Here is a 16,350-nt window from a genome sequence, read left to right on the forward strand (position 1 = left end):
GCTGCATAGAGCTTCGAGGGACACACTTCCAAACGGCATTCAGGCAAGGCAGAGCAATCGTGATCCCCGGTGGGGGGGGGGAGAAGGAGAGAGGAATTCCTTGCCCTTAGAGCCTGGTGGTGAAGCTGACAAAAGCACTGTTAAACAAATCAGTTGCCTGTAATTAATATTAATTCAGATCTTACCAGACTTGGCCAGTTCCTGGCTCTCCAGAAAATTACTGGATCTCTAGGCCTTCTCCTGAGCCTTTCTTGTTGGCGGCCGCCATTTTCTAAAGGCATAAGCCTCCACGAGGCTAGCGGCCGCCATTTTGTTTGGAAAATTACTGAACCTTGTTTAATAATTAATTAGAAATTACTGCATTTTACAGGTTCTGATGGCTTCGCGTTCCACCAAGGCCACCAAGAGAGGGGCAGGAGAGGAGGCCTTGCCAGGGCCTTCCTCAGCTGTGCCTCAAAAGAAGCCCAAAGGGACTCAGGCCTCCAAAGAGGCAAAACGCCAGGCAGACAAGGCCAAAAAGGAGCTTCGTCTTCACGAAGCAATTGAGCGCTCCATTCAAAAGGCTCTCAAGGAGGCATCTCTTAGGGAGGCCTCATCACATCCTGAACCTCATCCTGTGACCCCTGCGCCCCTCCCCCCCTCTTCATCCACCCCTTCTAGGGAGAGGGCCCTTCCAGGATCTCCCATTCCCCAACTGTCCCCTGATGACACTATGGCTGAACCTCCCGTTCAACCTGAGATCCAGGAGGCCCTATTCGGGCCTTCTTCGGACCAGCCTCAAAAGGCAACTTCTCAATCCCCTACTATGGTTCCCCCCCAACCCCCCGCGGCATCTACAGGGGCACAGACTGCTTCCCTCCTAACCCCGGAGGTAGCAGCATTCATCCATCAGGCCATCCAGAAGGGGGTTCAACTGGAGCTCCAGAGGCGTACTGCCTCATGGGTGGATGCCTCAGCCTCCTCCCTTGTGGATATCGAGGGTTCTCAATATGAGGAGCCAGCTAATCCTACTGGGGTCGCGGGCCCTTCGGCTGCCTCAGAACCCCATTCGCTACTGGATATGGAGACTAGGGAACAGGACCTATCGGAGGATGAGGACCTGGCCCCTGATCAGCCTTCATTTGTGGGCTTATTCAAACCACAGCTATTTAGATCCCTCCTCCACAAAGCAAAGCTCACCACGGGATTGGGCATTGTAAAGCCCACTCCCCCTGCAGGGGAACCATCTGAATCACCAGTTCCTCTCTTTGAGGAGCCTATTTCGGAGGTAGAAGAGATTCCAGGGCCCAAACTTTTCAAAGACGTTCTTCAACGTCAATGGTCCAACCCAGTCTCGGGGCCTAACCCCAATTCTCTGGACAGGCGCTTGTACAACTTGGCGCCTGACATTGCTTCCTTACTGCAAATTCCAACAGTAGACCCACCCGTGGTAGCCCTCTCGAGCCATTCCAACATGGCCGCCCCCCCTGAGGAGGCCCTTCATCCCGAGGAAAAACGCCTTGACAATTCTCTTGTCAAGGCACACATGGCCTCTGCCTGGGCGGCAAAAGCTGCCATGGCGTCCTCTTTCTTTAATAGAGCCTGCATCTTGTGGCTCCGCCAATTGAAGGATCGCCTTCCCTTATCGGACGCCCGGTCCCATCAGGACCTGAGTAAAGTCCTAGCGGCCCTAGAATTCTCCGCGGACGCGACTTTGAACTCGTCGCGTTTCGCTGCCAAGTCAATAGGGGCCTCAGTAACCTCTCGCCGCCTGCTTTGGCTCTGCCAATGGCAGGCCGACGCCAAGTCTAAATGGCGCCTCGCTTCATCCCCCTTCGCGGGCCCTTCCCTTTTTGGGGCTCCCCTCGAGCCCCTCTTAATCGAAACCAGGGACAAGAGACGTATCTTGCCCAACGTCTCCAGGCGGTCGGAGCCCCGTCCTACTGCCCCCTATCGTCCCTTTCGTAACACTGAATCAGGTTTCTCGGGCCCGAGATACCAAAGATTTTTTCCAACACGTTCACGTCCACCAGATCGTCAAGGTCCCCAATTCCAGAGGGGCCAATATAGGCGCTCCTTCAGAGGGGGCCGGGGGCGCCCTTCCCGTAGGTCCCGCTGACTGCAGGTCTTCTTCTCCCATTGGAGGCCGCCTGGCGCTCTTTGCCAGCCAATGGGAGGCCACAACATCGGACTCTTGGGTCAGGGAGACTGTCAGGTGGGGCCTCTCCCTGGAATTCCTCTCCACCCCCCCAGACAGATTTCTCCGATGTCCTCTCTCGAGGGATCGGTCGAAGCGGTTTCTGGTGGTATCGGCCATCCATCATTTATTAGAAATTCAGGCCATCGAACCGGTACCCCAGGAGCAGCTCGGACAAGGCTACTATTCACGCCTGTTCATCGTCCAGAAATCGTCCGGGGGCTGGAGGGCAATTCTGGACCTCAAGACTTTGAACCGCTGGGTCCTCTACCGGCGGTTCAAAATGCAGTCCTTACTATCCATCCTGGATGGTATTCGGGTTGGGGACCTCCTCTCGTCTATAGATCTGACAGAGGCTTACTTACACGTTCCCGTCCATCCGGCATACTCCAAGTTTCTGAGGTTTTGTTATGCGGGCCAACATTACCAGTATCGCGCACTCCCTTTCGGCCTGTCCTCGGCCCCCCGAGTGTTCACAAAACTGATGGCCGCCCTTGCGGCTCACCTCCGGGCTCTTCCGGTCAGGATCCAATGCTACCTGGACGATCTCCTGATCCAGTCGAGTTCGGAGGCCTCGGCGCAACGGGACCTGAACTCCACCCTTCAGGTCCTGTCGGCTCACGGCTTCTCCATCAACCTAGACAAGAGCCACCTGGTACCCTCGACCCGCATACAACATCTGGGAGCTGTCATCGATACGGTCGAGTGCAGGGTCTTCCTTTCCCAGGAGCGCCTGACCAGTTTGCGGTCTCTGGTCAGGTCAGTCACCCGGAGTCACTCTGTCTCTCTGGCGACTCTCTCCCAACTTCTGGGAAAGATGGTTTCCTGTATAGGAATCGTCCCTTGGACCCGTCTCCACTGCAGGGACCTGCAGTGGTTTCTCCTCCCGTATCAGAAGTGCCGCCTATCGGCCTCCTGCCGGATGGTCGTCCTTCCCTCCAAAGTCCGATTAGCCCTGAGGTGGTGGCTATCACCTGCTCTTCTCAAGGGGAGGGAGTTTCGGGAACCCAACCCCCTTGTGGTTACTACGGATGCCAGCCTCCGCGGCTGGGGGGCTCATCTCCACTCCACCATGGCCCAGGGTCTCTGGACCCAGGAGGACCTGGGCCACAACATCAATTGGCTGGAGCTCCGAGCCATCCATCTGGCTCTCCGCGTCTTTCAGAACCAGGTCCAGGATCGCCATGTCGTCATCCGGACGGACAACGTGGCCGCCAAGGCCCATGTGAACCGCCTAGGGGGGACCCGCTCTCGCGTCCTCATGGAGGAAGCCGGGAGATTGGGAGCCTGGGCGGAGACTCACCTGAGGTCTCTTCGAGCATCTCACATATCGGGACAATCCAACACACAAGCCGACTGGCTCAGCCGGTCCGTCGTCGATCAGGGCGAGTGGCAGCTCGACCCAGCCCTGTTCCTGCGGATCGCAGATCGCTTCGGTCAGCCGACAGTGGATCTGTTTGCGACTCACGCCAATCGGCAGACCATTCGATTTGTCTCCAGGTTTTACGATCCAAGAGCAGAGGCGACGGACGCACTGCACTGCAGGTGGCCCTCGGGTCTCCTCTACGCTTTCCCTCCCCTCCCTCTTCTTCCCAAAGTACTCAGGAAGCTCTTGGAGGAGGAAGCCGAACTGATCCTGATCGCGCCCCACTGGCCTCGCCGCCCGTGGTTCGCCGACCTCCAGATGCTGTCCACCCGTCCACCGTGGCGTCTCCCTCCGGAGCAGGTCATCCTCCGTCAGGGTCCTCTTCTACACCCGGACGTTCACTGGCTTCACTTGACCGCCTGGAGGTTGAGCGGCGCCTCCTGAGGGCATCGCACTTGCCAGACCAACTCATCAGTACCATTCTAGCCGCACGCCGGCCGGCAACGAGGCGCATCTATGGAGCCACTTGGCGGACATTCGCACTCTGGTGCTCGAGGAGGAACCAGGATCCAGGTTTGGCGTCTACAAAACAGGTATTGCTTTTTCTTCAGGAGGGGTTGGATGCTGGGTTGGCCCCTAATACTCTGAGGAGACAGGTGGCCGCCCTTTCTTCCATTTTATGCTTTGGCACCCGGAACTCATTGGCGGACCGCCCCCTTATCCGCTTATTTCTCCGGGGCGCTACCAACCTCCGCCCGCCTCCCGTTCATCGATATCCGTCCTGGGATCTGCCCAAGGTCCTCTCAGCCCTCACACAAGGTCCATTCGAGCCCCTTAGGACAGTGCCCTTACGCTTCCTCTCGTACAAGGTGTCCTTTTTAGTTGCCATCACCTCCGCCAGGCGGATTTCAGAGTTGGCCGCTCTATCAGCTCGGGCTGATCTCTGTATATTCCACTCCGACCGGGTGGTACTCCGCCTGGATCCCACATTTCTCCCTAAAGTAAACACCCTCTTCCATCGGACTCAGGAGCTAATCCTGCCCGATTTTTGCCCTAACCCTTCCCACCCTCGGGAACGTTCCTGGCATTCCCTGGATGTCCGTAGGGCCCTTCGTATTTACCTCCGACGAACTTCTTCTTTCCGTCTGTCGGAAGGGCTCTTCGTTTCCTTCCAACCGGCTACCCTGGGGCTTAAGGTTTCTTCACAAACGGTGGGTCGCTGGATAAGGGCTACAATTACGACGGCTTATGGGGCTCAAGCCTTGCCAGTTCCTCGTCGCCTGACGGCCCACTCTACCAGGAGTGCGGCTACCTCGGCGGCCTGGGCTACCCAGGCCCCTCTTCTAGAGGTCTGTCGGGCCGCCACTTGGACGTCTCCGACCCCTTTCATCCGCCACTATAAAATCGACAGCTTCGCTTCGGCGGAGGCGGCATTCGGTCGTCGAGTTCTCCAACAAGTATGTGCGGGGGATGGCTCCACGTCCCGGGCGGGTCCCTCCCTATGAGTGGTGGACTTTGGCATGTCCCTCGCATAACCACTGGCCTCTCCCTCGCTTAGAAGGGGCGTTGTCTTACCTGAACGCCCTTTCTGAGAGCGGAGAGGCCAGTGGTTATCCCCACCCTTTCCGCCGGGCCGTTTCGCTGGGGGTTATCCTTCCTTTCTTTCATTTCAGTTCAGTGAGAGCGTCTTCCGTCTGTCCACATCTCGTCCGAAAGCTGGGAGTCAGCAAAAGGAGGAGGACTTTTCAACTGACAGACTCGATCTGATTGGATCGCAGTGGTATTACCCTCGCATAACCACTGGCCTCTCCGCTCTCAGAAAGGGCGTTCAGGTAAGACAACGCCCCTTCTCTCATCACACTACTTTTGAACACAGAGACTCAAATCAGAAACCATGTTAGGAAAATAAAATATCCTCTGAAAAAGTATGAATTTCAAAATTATAAAGCAACCCGAATCCAATCTACTTTGGTACACATAAATTGGATTAGAGATAAACCTCAGAGATACTCCATACATGTTTTCTAAAGGGCCGAACATAAACACAACACACCCATATTGCAACTACTCTATAACTCAAACTACAATGAAAAGTTTAAAGAAATACAAGTTCTCATAGCCCAAATTGGAATGCATATGTCAGCTTAAGTATGAAATAGGAGCAAACCTTTGAACTTTCAAATGTACTGGAAGCGCTAAGTGCTCTAGAATTCATTCTTAGAATGCAGATTCAGCAAAAACAATTACTATATGATAAGTGCAAAGAAATCATTCCAATTAGCTACTGCTGGTGATAGAATGAAGAGGCCAAAGGAATCAATGATATGTAATCCCACTACAGGTATATAAAACGGGGGGGGGGGGGTGGTACAAACTTGTAACAAGGGAATTTGAATGTTCCATTGAAACATTTTGAAGTGTTTTGTGATCCCACAGAACAAAACCTGAAACATTTTAAGTGCTCTGCCACAGGGAACAATGGCAACATAAAATAAGGTTCTTATTTTTCATCATCGGGTCATAAAAGTAAGTGAAATAGCAGCCCATGCTGATTGCTGTCTACTGCTCAAACTATAACTACATTGACTAAAGGTTTTTTTTAAAAGGACTGTAAATATTTAAACATTCCTAGAGTAAACAAGTTGGGTATATCCTTTTATAGCCTGTCTGCACAAATAATCACAGAAATTAGCCCAGCAAAAAGAAAACATAATAGAATCACTCCAGCACAACCCCAACACAATTTAACAATAGGGGGAAAAATTGCCATGGCCGTAACTTTCTTTCTAATGCATAGTCACTATAACATTTCTGCATTCAGCAAATACAGACAACTTCAGACAAAGCAGTATACCCCAAATGCCTGAAAGCTTACCAGCACAGGTACCCTTTCTGTAAAGCACAGATCATAACAATCTACCTGAAAAAGACACAACCTACAGAGAACACACAAAAAGACTATATATAAGCCATGACCTCTAAATTCTCTGTTCCAAAGACTTCCAAAATTTACCTACCTCCTTACAGTAGGAGTTAATTCACCCTCACATTACCAACCTTTCTCTACTCAGCCACATTTAAATGGTAGCAGGAGGAGGGAGAGAACTCAGTTCTGCTATTTTATTGACTAATGTGGTCTTAAAAGTCTTCATAGCTTAGAAGAATTTTAAGAACAGAAGCTAACTGCAAGCTACAGGGACACTCCAGGCAATATAGAACAATATATCCCATTTGATCTGAACTCAGGACCCAACAATTCCAGAATATGGTTGCTTTGTTCCGTGCTTGGAACCCTCAAACTAGCTGTTTTGGAATTTGAATTCTTAATTCACACAATTCATCTTATTAGCACTAGGTGACTTTCCTTTTATGTAAGAGTAACCCAAATGAAAATATGCAGCATATAAATAATATACATCTGTATGTGTATTTTCTTTTGTCATGTGATCTTCAAAACCATCAGTCAAAAAACTCAGAACTTTTCTGAGCAAGTCAGTTCCAACACATAAATACAAAAATAAATATATAAAATAAAACCCATCAACCTACAAAGTAAAAGACTCAAATTACATTCCGTAGCAACTGATTGCTACATTAAAGGGTTTAGCAAAGGCAGCAGCTTTAGACAATTTTTTTGAAAGCCACTAAGGCAGGGGTGTCAAACTTGATTTCATTGAGGGCCGCATCAGGATTTGTTTGACCTCGGGGGGGGGGGTGAGCAGGGCCAGGGTGGGCATCACCAGCTCGACGTCACTCATGTCGTGGGTGCCTGTGTTGGCCCGAGCGATCTGCCAGCCAAAACAGCTTGGGAGGGTCAAAAACAGGGTCAAAATTTTTCTCTGGCAGAGACACCGTGGGTTGGTCCTTCATTATTTCCAGGGCAACCCCACAGGCCAGATCTAAGCAACCCGTTGGCCGGATGCGGCCCCCGGGCCTTAAGTTTGATACCCCTGCACTAAAGGTAGAAGACAAGAATGTCCTCAATTTTTTGTCCAGAAGCTAATGATGTTCCCACCATACACAAAACAATGCTAAGAGTAAGGAGCACTTTATATATCCTCCACCTACACACACATGCACAGAGAGAGCATTTATTTATTGTTTATGTCAACAAAATGTTCCCCTCACTTTTAAACTAGAACAAGAGATGGAAAAGAAAAAGAAACATTCAGAACCGATGGAAATTCATAACCTTTAGAATGGTCAGAATACACTTTGTTTTGGGAGGGTATGTGTGTTGGTCTTAGATCATTCTGTATATATAGATTTGAATTCTATGTGTCTAAGGATGTTCCTCTCAAATGACTTCACCCAAAATGGTCTCTTCCCAATGTGTTAAGCAATATTAGAGAGACAATCTTCTTTCCAAAGACAAACTACTTCTATTCATTTCCCAAGTAAAGGAAATACAATTTCCCATAAAACCAAATATGAGGCTAGTCCTAATTCACAGCAAGCCTAAATTTCTTGCCTAAATTCCTACACCCCACCATACAGTTCAAAGGGGAGAGAGAATCTTTTGCTCAGCTGAAACTTGCACTAACCAAGACTGATGCCTGTGCAATCCAGCCTTTCAACATTTCCACAACTTCAAGAAAGCAGGTCAGTGTGAGACCAATAACATGAAGCTTAACCAAAGACTTGAAATAGACAGCTACTTGAAAACAAAACTTCCAATTCAGAACCAGATTTAGTTATACGTATAAATCCACATAGGTAGTAATGTTTACTAGGGCTTACTCAATTCTGTACTTAAACCTGAAGAAGATAAAACTGGTTTCAAATTTAGAGCATTGCAATCTGAATAATGTACAGGGAAGAGGGAGTGCCAGTTGCCACTCTGTTATGCTAACATCCATGCTCATTTCCATGTTTATTTGCTGGGGAAACAGGTTAAGTTTTACCCAAGACTAGCTTTTTGACAAACGTACAAATAAACTATGTCAAGTTCTCCTTCATTACGATTAGAGATTATTACTGCTCTTTAAAATGTAAGACTTGCAAAAAGAAAATTAGTGAGCCCTTCTAAAAATCAAGGTAGAGGAAAAATGCCATAATGATGTACATACCCTGGCAGTTTTGAAGACAATTGTTATAAGTCAGCATGAAGTGTGCTTGACAAAAAGGAGCTGTTGCTTCCAAGAACACATACCATAACATATCAGTCACTGTTTACTATGCAAACACATGGACTACTAGAAGAGGGAGAGCTTTTTTATTCCAGGTGTCTGGAACATTTGGAATAACATGTAAATATGAATACACTCCCACAAATATACATGCACACACACACACACAATTTTATGTTCTTCTGAAAAGGCAGATCAACTGCTAGTGGCCAATGCATAATAATTTGTGTGGTGGTGGTGAGTGGTAGTGTGTCTTCAGATTAGTGTTGACTCCTAGTGACTGCCTAGACAAGTCCCTGCAACTTCCTTGGCAAGATTTCAGAAGTGGCTTGTCATGGCCTCCTTCCTATTAGAGAGAGCTGGCTTTGCACCTAAGGCAGGCCTAGAACTCATGGATCTATCGGTTTCGAGTCTGCTGCCTTAACCATTACACAAAACTGTTAGCTATTATTCCAAATAGGGGTCAGGGGATGCCCCCCCCCCAATTTACTGAATGTCCTTGTTCACATATTATAAGCAATAGTTATAGCCAAAATGGATGGATGGATAAAGGTAAAGGTTTTCCCCTGTCCAATCGTATCTGACTCTAGGGAGTGGTGGTCATCACCATTTCTTGGCTGAGGGAGCCAACATTGTACGGGAAGACTTTTCCACGGTCATGTGGCCAGCATGATTATACATTGAGGTGCACAGAATGTTGTTACCTTCCCACCAGAGTGGTACCTATTAATCTGCTCACATTTACATGCTTTCGAGCTACTAGGTGGGCAGGACCTGAGGCAAGTAACGGGAACTCACCCCAATGTATGCTGCACTCGGGTCTTGAACAGCTTTCCAACTGAGAAGCTCAACATCGTCTTTAACTACTAAGCCATTGTGCCCCCTGGAATACGTATCATCCACTAAACCAAACCCAAGCATTCTACATCTTTGCACTGTGTGATGTGAATGTGTGAATCCCACTACTATGAAGCCTTCAGAACTTGCAGTTATTTCTCTTGAGATCGAAAGTATTTCAGATCTCGGTTTAAATGAAGGAATGCTAGAAAAGGATTCTGCCAATCCTCATGCTGGCATAACTATTTCTTTAACAAGTTGAAAAGCATGTGTTTGTAGCCTGAAGACAGCAATCAAAACGGCTTTCAACAAAGGGCTATTTCAACAAAAAACGAACTTCAGAGAACCGATTAAATGTCCTTCATAGCCTCTGCCGTTCAAAAAATCGGTCAGCCCCACGAGAGGGTAAGCCAAGTGTGCTAGTCACATTCCAACTTTTTTTTAATGACAATTGCATAGCCAGACATCGAGAAATGAGAATCCAAGCAAACGAACAACAGCCCCAACTTTTCTCCCTTTCCCCCATCCTTTATAGGCACAGACAGGTGTTGTGTAACAAGGCTTCCTTCCTTCCCATCAAAACTATCCATCATCTTTGCATTTTGTACTGCTGACTTTCCCAAACAAACCCCTCTTCCCTACAAGAGTTACAGCGCAGAGGGGCGGGCTCATACTTGGCAGGGTAATGAGTAACATCTGTAACCACAGCTGCCCTGTGGGCATTCCTTCCTTTGATGCTCCTGAAGACTGCAGCCAGCCAGAGGGAGCCAAGGAAAGTTTATACAGATTCTCTTTCCTCTCTACACAGCCTCTCCCCCCCCCACACACACACACCCCACTTTCAGGGAAGGCGGCCTCCCTGAAGCGATTAAAAGATGTCTCTCTTTCCCCCGCCCCCTCCATCTCTTCATCTCCTAAGTTTTCCAAAGCCACCGCTGGAAGCAGGACATACAGATGCAGCATTAGCTTACTAGCTCTTTTGGGGGGGGGGAGGTTCGGAGAACTGTAGAGGCACGTCCGAAACGCCTATGTCTGAGAGCTGGGTTTTGGGGGGTTTTTTTGGAGCAACCCACACGGATTCCCTTTCCAATCGCTGTGTGCCTTTTATATAAAAAAAAATATTTATTAAAAAAAGGATTTTCCGTCCAGACAAGAAAGGTGGGCGGAGAGGAGACGAATTTAAGAGCAAGGTTAAACCACAAAAAATAGCCACCGCCCGCCCTCCCCCGTTTGGAAAGGCAGGTTGTGTCCCGAAGAGGGAGAGGGGGGTGGTGGCGGTGGGGAAAGCCCCTCTTTTTAAGACCCGGAGGAGAGAGAAAGCTGCCCAACATTTGGAGGCAATGGGGGCGGGGGGGGCAGATGGCGGCCAAGAGGGCGATTTCTCTCCCAGACAGGGAGATCCACTCACCTCTCGCACTGTTAACAGACAAAGGCAAAAGCAGCCGAGCGGGCGGCGCGGGAGCTTCAGGCGCAGTTAAAAGGAGGAGCAGAAACAGCAGCAAGAATTTCTCCTCCGCCGATCTGCCGCAGCGGCGCCGACCACCGCTCCGCTCCAAGTTGCTGCAGCGCTGGCGGCGGCGGCGAGCAAACCCGGAGCCCCGCGCTCTAATCACTCCCCGACCGCATCTCCCCAGCGGGCCGCCTCCCACCTCCGGCGGGATCTGGGCTCTCCTTGGCGGCCAAGGCGGGAGAAGAAGTTCCCGTCGAGCGGCGACGGGGAAAAGTTGGCAGAAGGGAAGGCGAGCCGAGCGCAAAGTTCCAGAGAGCAGCCGGGCGAGCCGAGACAAGGCAGACTCCGGCGGGAGGAGGAGGAGGAGGGGAGGAGGAGGAGGTGGGGCTACTCAGCCGGGAATCCAGCTGCAGTAAGAGAGAGAGAGAGAGAGAGAGAGAGGAGGAAATGGCTGCTCCCTCTTCTGCCAATGGGCTTCAGGAGCTGGAATGAGCCAGGCGGCAAGCACATCATTTCCTCCCGGCGCAAATCCAGGCGCCGCCAAAGCCGCCCCGCCTCGCCCCCTGCAGGGACGAAGGGGCACCGCACCCTCCCTCCCCCGCGCGACGCGACCCGCCCACACGCGTAGGATCGTGGGGAGGGGGGGGAAGGCGTTCTGTTTTGCGGTGCTTTTGAGGCGTGCGGGGTGGGGGGGGGAATGTCTCGCACTCTGGTCTTTTCCACGAAGCCCCTTGTGACTGCCTCGCACACCCTTTGCGTTAAAAGAGATATATATATATATATATATATATACCCACGCTTTCTCTTCTGTTTCCAGTCACGACCCGCTCCTATATTCGGGAGCGACAGACTGTCTCACTCCCAAGAAAGCATCTCCTAGGACTCGGGCTTTGCCTGCCAAAGTGTGAACAGGCAACCTACTAATTCACGTGTGTTGAACAGAAGGGGGGGGGGGAAGGATACAAGCACTCAAACCCAAACAGAAAATGGCGGGAGGTGAGGAGGGTGGAGAGACTCACTCAAATGCTAGTAGGAAATAATCTTGTGTTAGAGCTCCAAGCACGTTTTTTTTGAAAAGCAAGTAACATTAATGATTGATGCAATTTCATCCCTGGAAAAACATTTTCACATAATTGTCATAAAATATAAAAGAGACCCATTTTAGAATGAGTATTTTATTCTACTTGTAGAAGAACGTAAAGCTGATTCACGCCAGTATTTTTACAAAGGAAAAAAAAAAAACAATCCACCTTTAAGAATGAAAAAGCTAAACTGGTTAAACCGACGCTTCCAAAACATCTTTTGTTTCATTTTTTGTTATTATATTTTTATTATCATATAAAACAATCCAAACCCACAATTTCTACAATAGTTCCATAGTTTTGTTCTTTTTCTAATTAAGAATAAAGCAAGAGATAAAAGGTTTATTTTAGGCAGTACTTTTATCTTACTTAGCAAACTTGCCTTGAAAAGGAACAGCTGTTTTAATGTTAAGGATTTTTTTTAAGTCAATGAAAAAGTGTTCTATTTTTCAAGGAGAAATGAATTTAATATATCTGGCTGAACAAAATAATAAGCCTGGGGAAAAGTATAGATAACCATTTTCTTGTGGTAAATACTTAGGAGAAGTTGGGGGGATGGGGTGCAGGCTGTGAAAAACAATTGACATATTAAATGTCTTCATTTAGAATAGAATAGAATTTTTTTTATTGGCCAAGTGTAATTGGACACACAAGGAATTTGTCTGGGTGCATATGCTCTCAGTGTACTCTTAGTCCTCAGGGGATTATTAAGCTATTTTAGTGGATATCAATTTTCTTCCCTTTCTTAATACTGTAAATGTCTTTTATTATAACACTTCATTTATTGTAACTCTGAAAATTGGGTGTCTTTTTTTTTCTCCCATTAAACACTTCTCTACAGAATTTTCTCTGGTTTTCTTATATGTCCTGATTTATAGTGCTATCATAGTCTCATCCGTATAAATTCTTGGGATATTGTCATTGGTTGTTGTTTTTTTTTTAATTTGATTTATATGCCGCCCGGTTCAGCTATAGTGTAAAGGCAGACAGGACGTGCACGTTCAACATATAAGAAGAATATAAGAAAATAAAAATGAAAATTTTTTCCTGTTATATCATGGGCTCCTCTCTTACCTCTCCTATATACAGTATTCTATTATTCCCATCAATTATTGTGTATCACTCTGTTTATCAATTCTCTTTATTTACTCTGCCTATAATCTTACACAGTAGTTTCACTGTTTTTCTGTTTATTTCCTCAGACCTATATATTTTTTTCTGCAATAGTAGCGAATATCTGTAGCTCCGGTGTAGGATGAGGATGGAGGTTCGTTCTCCGAGCTTTTGGGTTAGTGTCCTAACGTTTCATTACCACGCTAGGTAACATCTTCAGCAGAGTTAGGGCTGTCAGTATTCTTCTGTTTATAAGGGACATGAAGCTCTTATGAACAGAAGAACATTGATACTGACAACCCCTAAATTTCACTGAAGATGTTACCTAGCCTGGTAACGAAACTTTCAGACACCAACCCACAAGCTTGGAGAATGAACCTTCACCCTCATATTTTTTTTCTTTTGATATCTCTATTTTATAGGGAGTTCTCAACCTGTGACCACAATTGGGATCAGAATTTCTGTTGCTAAGCAAGGTAGTTGTTAAGTGAGTCTTGCCCAATTTTATAACCTTTTTTGTCACAATGGTTAAGTGAATCATGTGGTCATTAAGCAAATCCTGCTTCCCACATTGACTTTGCTTATTGGATACTGTCTGAGAAGGTCATAAAGGACAATCACATGACCTCAGGGTGCTGCAATTATCGAAAATACATGCTGGTTTCTAATGCCCAAATTTTGATCATGTGACCATGGGGATGTTGTAATGTTCATAAATGCGAGGACCAGTTGTAGGTGACTTTTTAGCGTTGTGGTAAATTCAATTGGTCACTAAATGAATGGTTATAAATTGAGGATTATCTGTATATCCTACTTTCTTGATGAATGCCTTATTTTAAAGAGTATTCTTGTTTAATCTAAGATTTCTGTTTACCTACTCTAAAATTTCTATAGGCTTTTTTCCCCTCCTTTCTAGAATCTCTATAGTTCCTGTAATTAGTACATATCAATTCCATTTTAGAACTTTGTTCTCTGTTTTTTCCGGATAGGATTTTTATCCTATCCTATGTTCTTTTCTCCTGGCCTCTGGCCTCACATCTCCAACTGTCTTCCCCACTAGCAGTCACTGCTATTGAAATTGAAGCTGCTCTCTGCTGCCAGCTGGCTCTTTGCAACTGGCCAGTTTGTGCCAGAACTGGTGTTGCTCGACACTTTTCCTGTACCCAGAACTTTGAGTCCTTCCAAAGTTTCCCTCACTTCAAACTACTGCTGTGAGGGTTGGGATTTTGGTAACCCTCTGCCCAGGCTATTGATACTTGCCTTGGTGCCTTCCACCTGGAGCACTTTAATGCCTTTGTGCTCTACTCAGCCAGGTTTCCCTTCATGGACTTTCATTTATGCTAACTCCTGATGGTCTATATTAGAAGCTATTTTTCATGGGTTGCCTTTTCTTGATACAATTCTCTGGGTCACCTGGTCTTTCTTCCTTTTGCCTCCATTGCTGTGGCTCTTAGTACTCTCTCTAGCAGACTGCTCTAGCAGTCTCTCATAGTCCGCTGGCTTCTTCTGCTGATACTGGCTTCTACTGGCTTCTTCTGACCAGCAGAAGAAGCCAGTGGTCTTAACATTATCTCCTAGTTCCCATTCCCAAGTCATCCTTGGCCTGCTCCCATTCTGCATCTAGATACCTAGGCTACTCTAACGCATTTTGTAACTGATTGATTGCCAAATTGGACTGCTGCTAAATACCATCAACATAGTCTTTGCAACACATATCTTCTATTCTAAATCTAGGACCAATTTCCCCAGAAACTTACGTTTGAGTCTCTAAGAGGATTCCGGTGCAATCATTTTGTCAATTTGTCCTCTTAAAAACCCTCACTCCCACTTAAATTATATGCAAAACATTCATACTGTTGCATGTGATGAACCCTTCCAGACAATGTTTCCCAGTCATTGCAACTTTAAGATGTGTTTGCTCTAGTTCCTAAAATTCTAAGCAATGCCCATGTGCACTAGGGAATTCTGGGAATTGAAGTCCACACAACATAAAGTTGCCAGGGCTGGAATATACTATTTTAAATAATACCTTTGTCCATTCGAGGAGAGGGGCTTGTTGTTTACTGTACAAGCTCTTTCACTTAAAATAAGTACATTGACCACATGGGTGACAAAATCCTATGATAATTCAGTTTATTATGGAACATTACTTGCAACTAAATCACTTCTAACAAATATTCCTCCGGATTCTTGGTTCTTCTATGCGAAAAACACAGGACTTTACCACATTGAGGTATATTTCTGAACAGTTCCAAAAGCATAAACTGCAGTGCAATGCATTCATTGTACAATTGTGTTATACCCAAATCTCCCTTTTTGTACCCAACTTGCAAGTTCTTCACAGGATCATCCCTTTGCTTTTTCAAAATTGGCATCCTCCAATGAAATCAGATAGCCTCCACTTAATAATTCTTGCTTTAGCACTCCTGAACTCAATAAGGATTCTGCCTCTTAAGAGCACTTGGATTGGTCTTTTACAAACTTTACTAATAGTAAATTATTCCTGAGCCACTTCGCGGGCCATGGTGCAAGTTGATTTGCCAATAATAGTTCTTTTCGAAAGAAAAATAATTCCCAAAGAATACTATTTCTCCTAAAGATGGCAAAACATACAGACTCTGTCTCCTCTCTGTAATTCATGGTATGAAGCATCACCTCCTTAGACTACTAGGATATAAGGAGCATATATCATATGATTAGAATGAAAGATTGGATTTTATGAATGAAATGTACAGAGTTCTATGAAAGAAAGGAATGGTGGAAAACCTCAAGTGTAGAGCTAAAAGCTCCTACAGAGAGCTGTTTCCTGAGATAATAGGATACAAAAGTGGGGGAGGGAGGGGTAAACATTTTAATGATTCCTTGATAAAAGCAAACAATGGTACAAACCAAATCTCACACTGGATTTTGAAAGGCAACTGTGTTCTGCTAATGCAGTGTCTTGTAAGATATTTTTCTCCAAAATCTCTGTTTTGATTTTTGTTTTGTTCAATTTTCTGGACTTACCCTAATAGATATATTATATTTTAACTGAGAAATAACCTAGAGAGAGCCAGTTTAGTGGGGTGCTTAAGGCATTAGGTGAAGAACCAAAAGACCATGAATTCATTGTACCTAAGGCACAAAGCCAGCTGGAGGACTTTGGACTAATCCCTCTCTCTCAAGGCTATGAAACAAGAAATGGCCATTCAAGAAAT

At 46.7% G+C, this 16,350-nt stretch overlaps 2 protein-coding genes across 3 annotated transcripts in view; one reads left to right on the forward strand and one right to left on the reverse strand.

Annotated features, from left to right (window-relative positions):
- The window catches only part of ACVR1 (activin A receptor type 1), a 94,698-nt gene extending 83,120 nt beyond the window's left edge, over window positions 1–11,578 (reverse strand). The window contains exon 1 of one of the 2 annotated variants that reach the window (XM_034425498.3): window positions 10,917–11,578. The gene's annotated coding sequence lies outside the window, so the exon portion shown is untranslated. The remainder of the gene's footprint in view (window positions 1–10,916) is intronic. The other variant, XM_034425514.3, reaches the window with a different exon arrangement.
- LOC148116583 (uncharacterized) lies at window positions 377–2,098 on the forward strand. Its single transcript, XM_087881914.1, has one exon. The coding sequence runs from the start codon at window positions 377–379 to the stop codon at window positions 2,096–2,098; it is 1,722 nt and encodes a 573-aa protein (XP_087738040.1).
- Window positions 11,579–16,350: the final 4,772 nt, after the last annotated feature.

Source organism: Pantherophis guttatus, chromosome 1 (genome assembly GCF_059756535.1).
Source record: "Pantherophis guttatus breed Tessera chromosome 1, ASM5975653v1, whole genome shotgun sequence".
NCBI lineage: Eukaryota > Metazoa > Chordata > Lepidosauria > Squamata > Colubridae > Pantherophis > Pantherophis guttatus.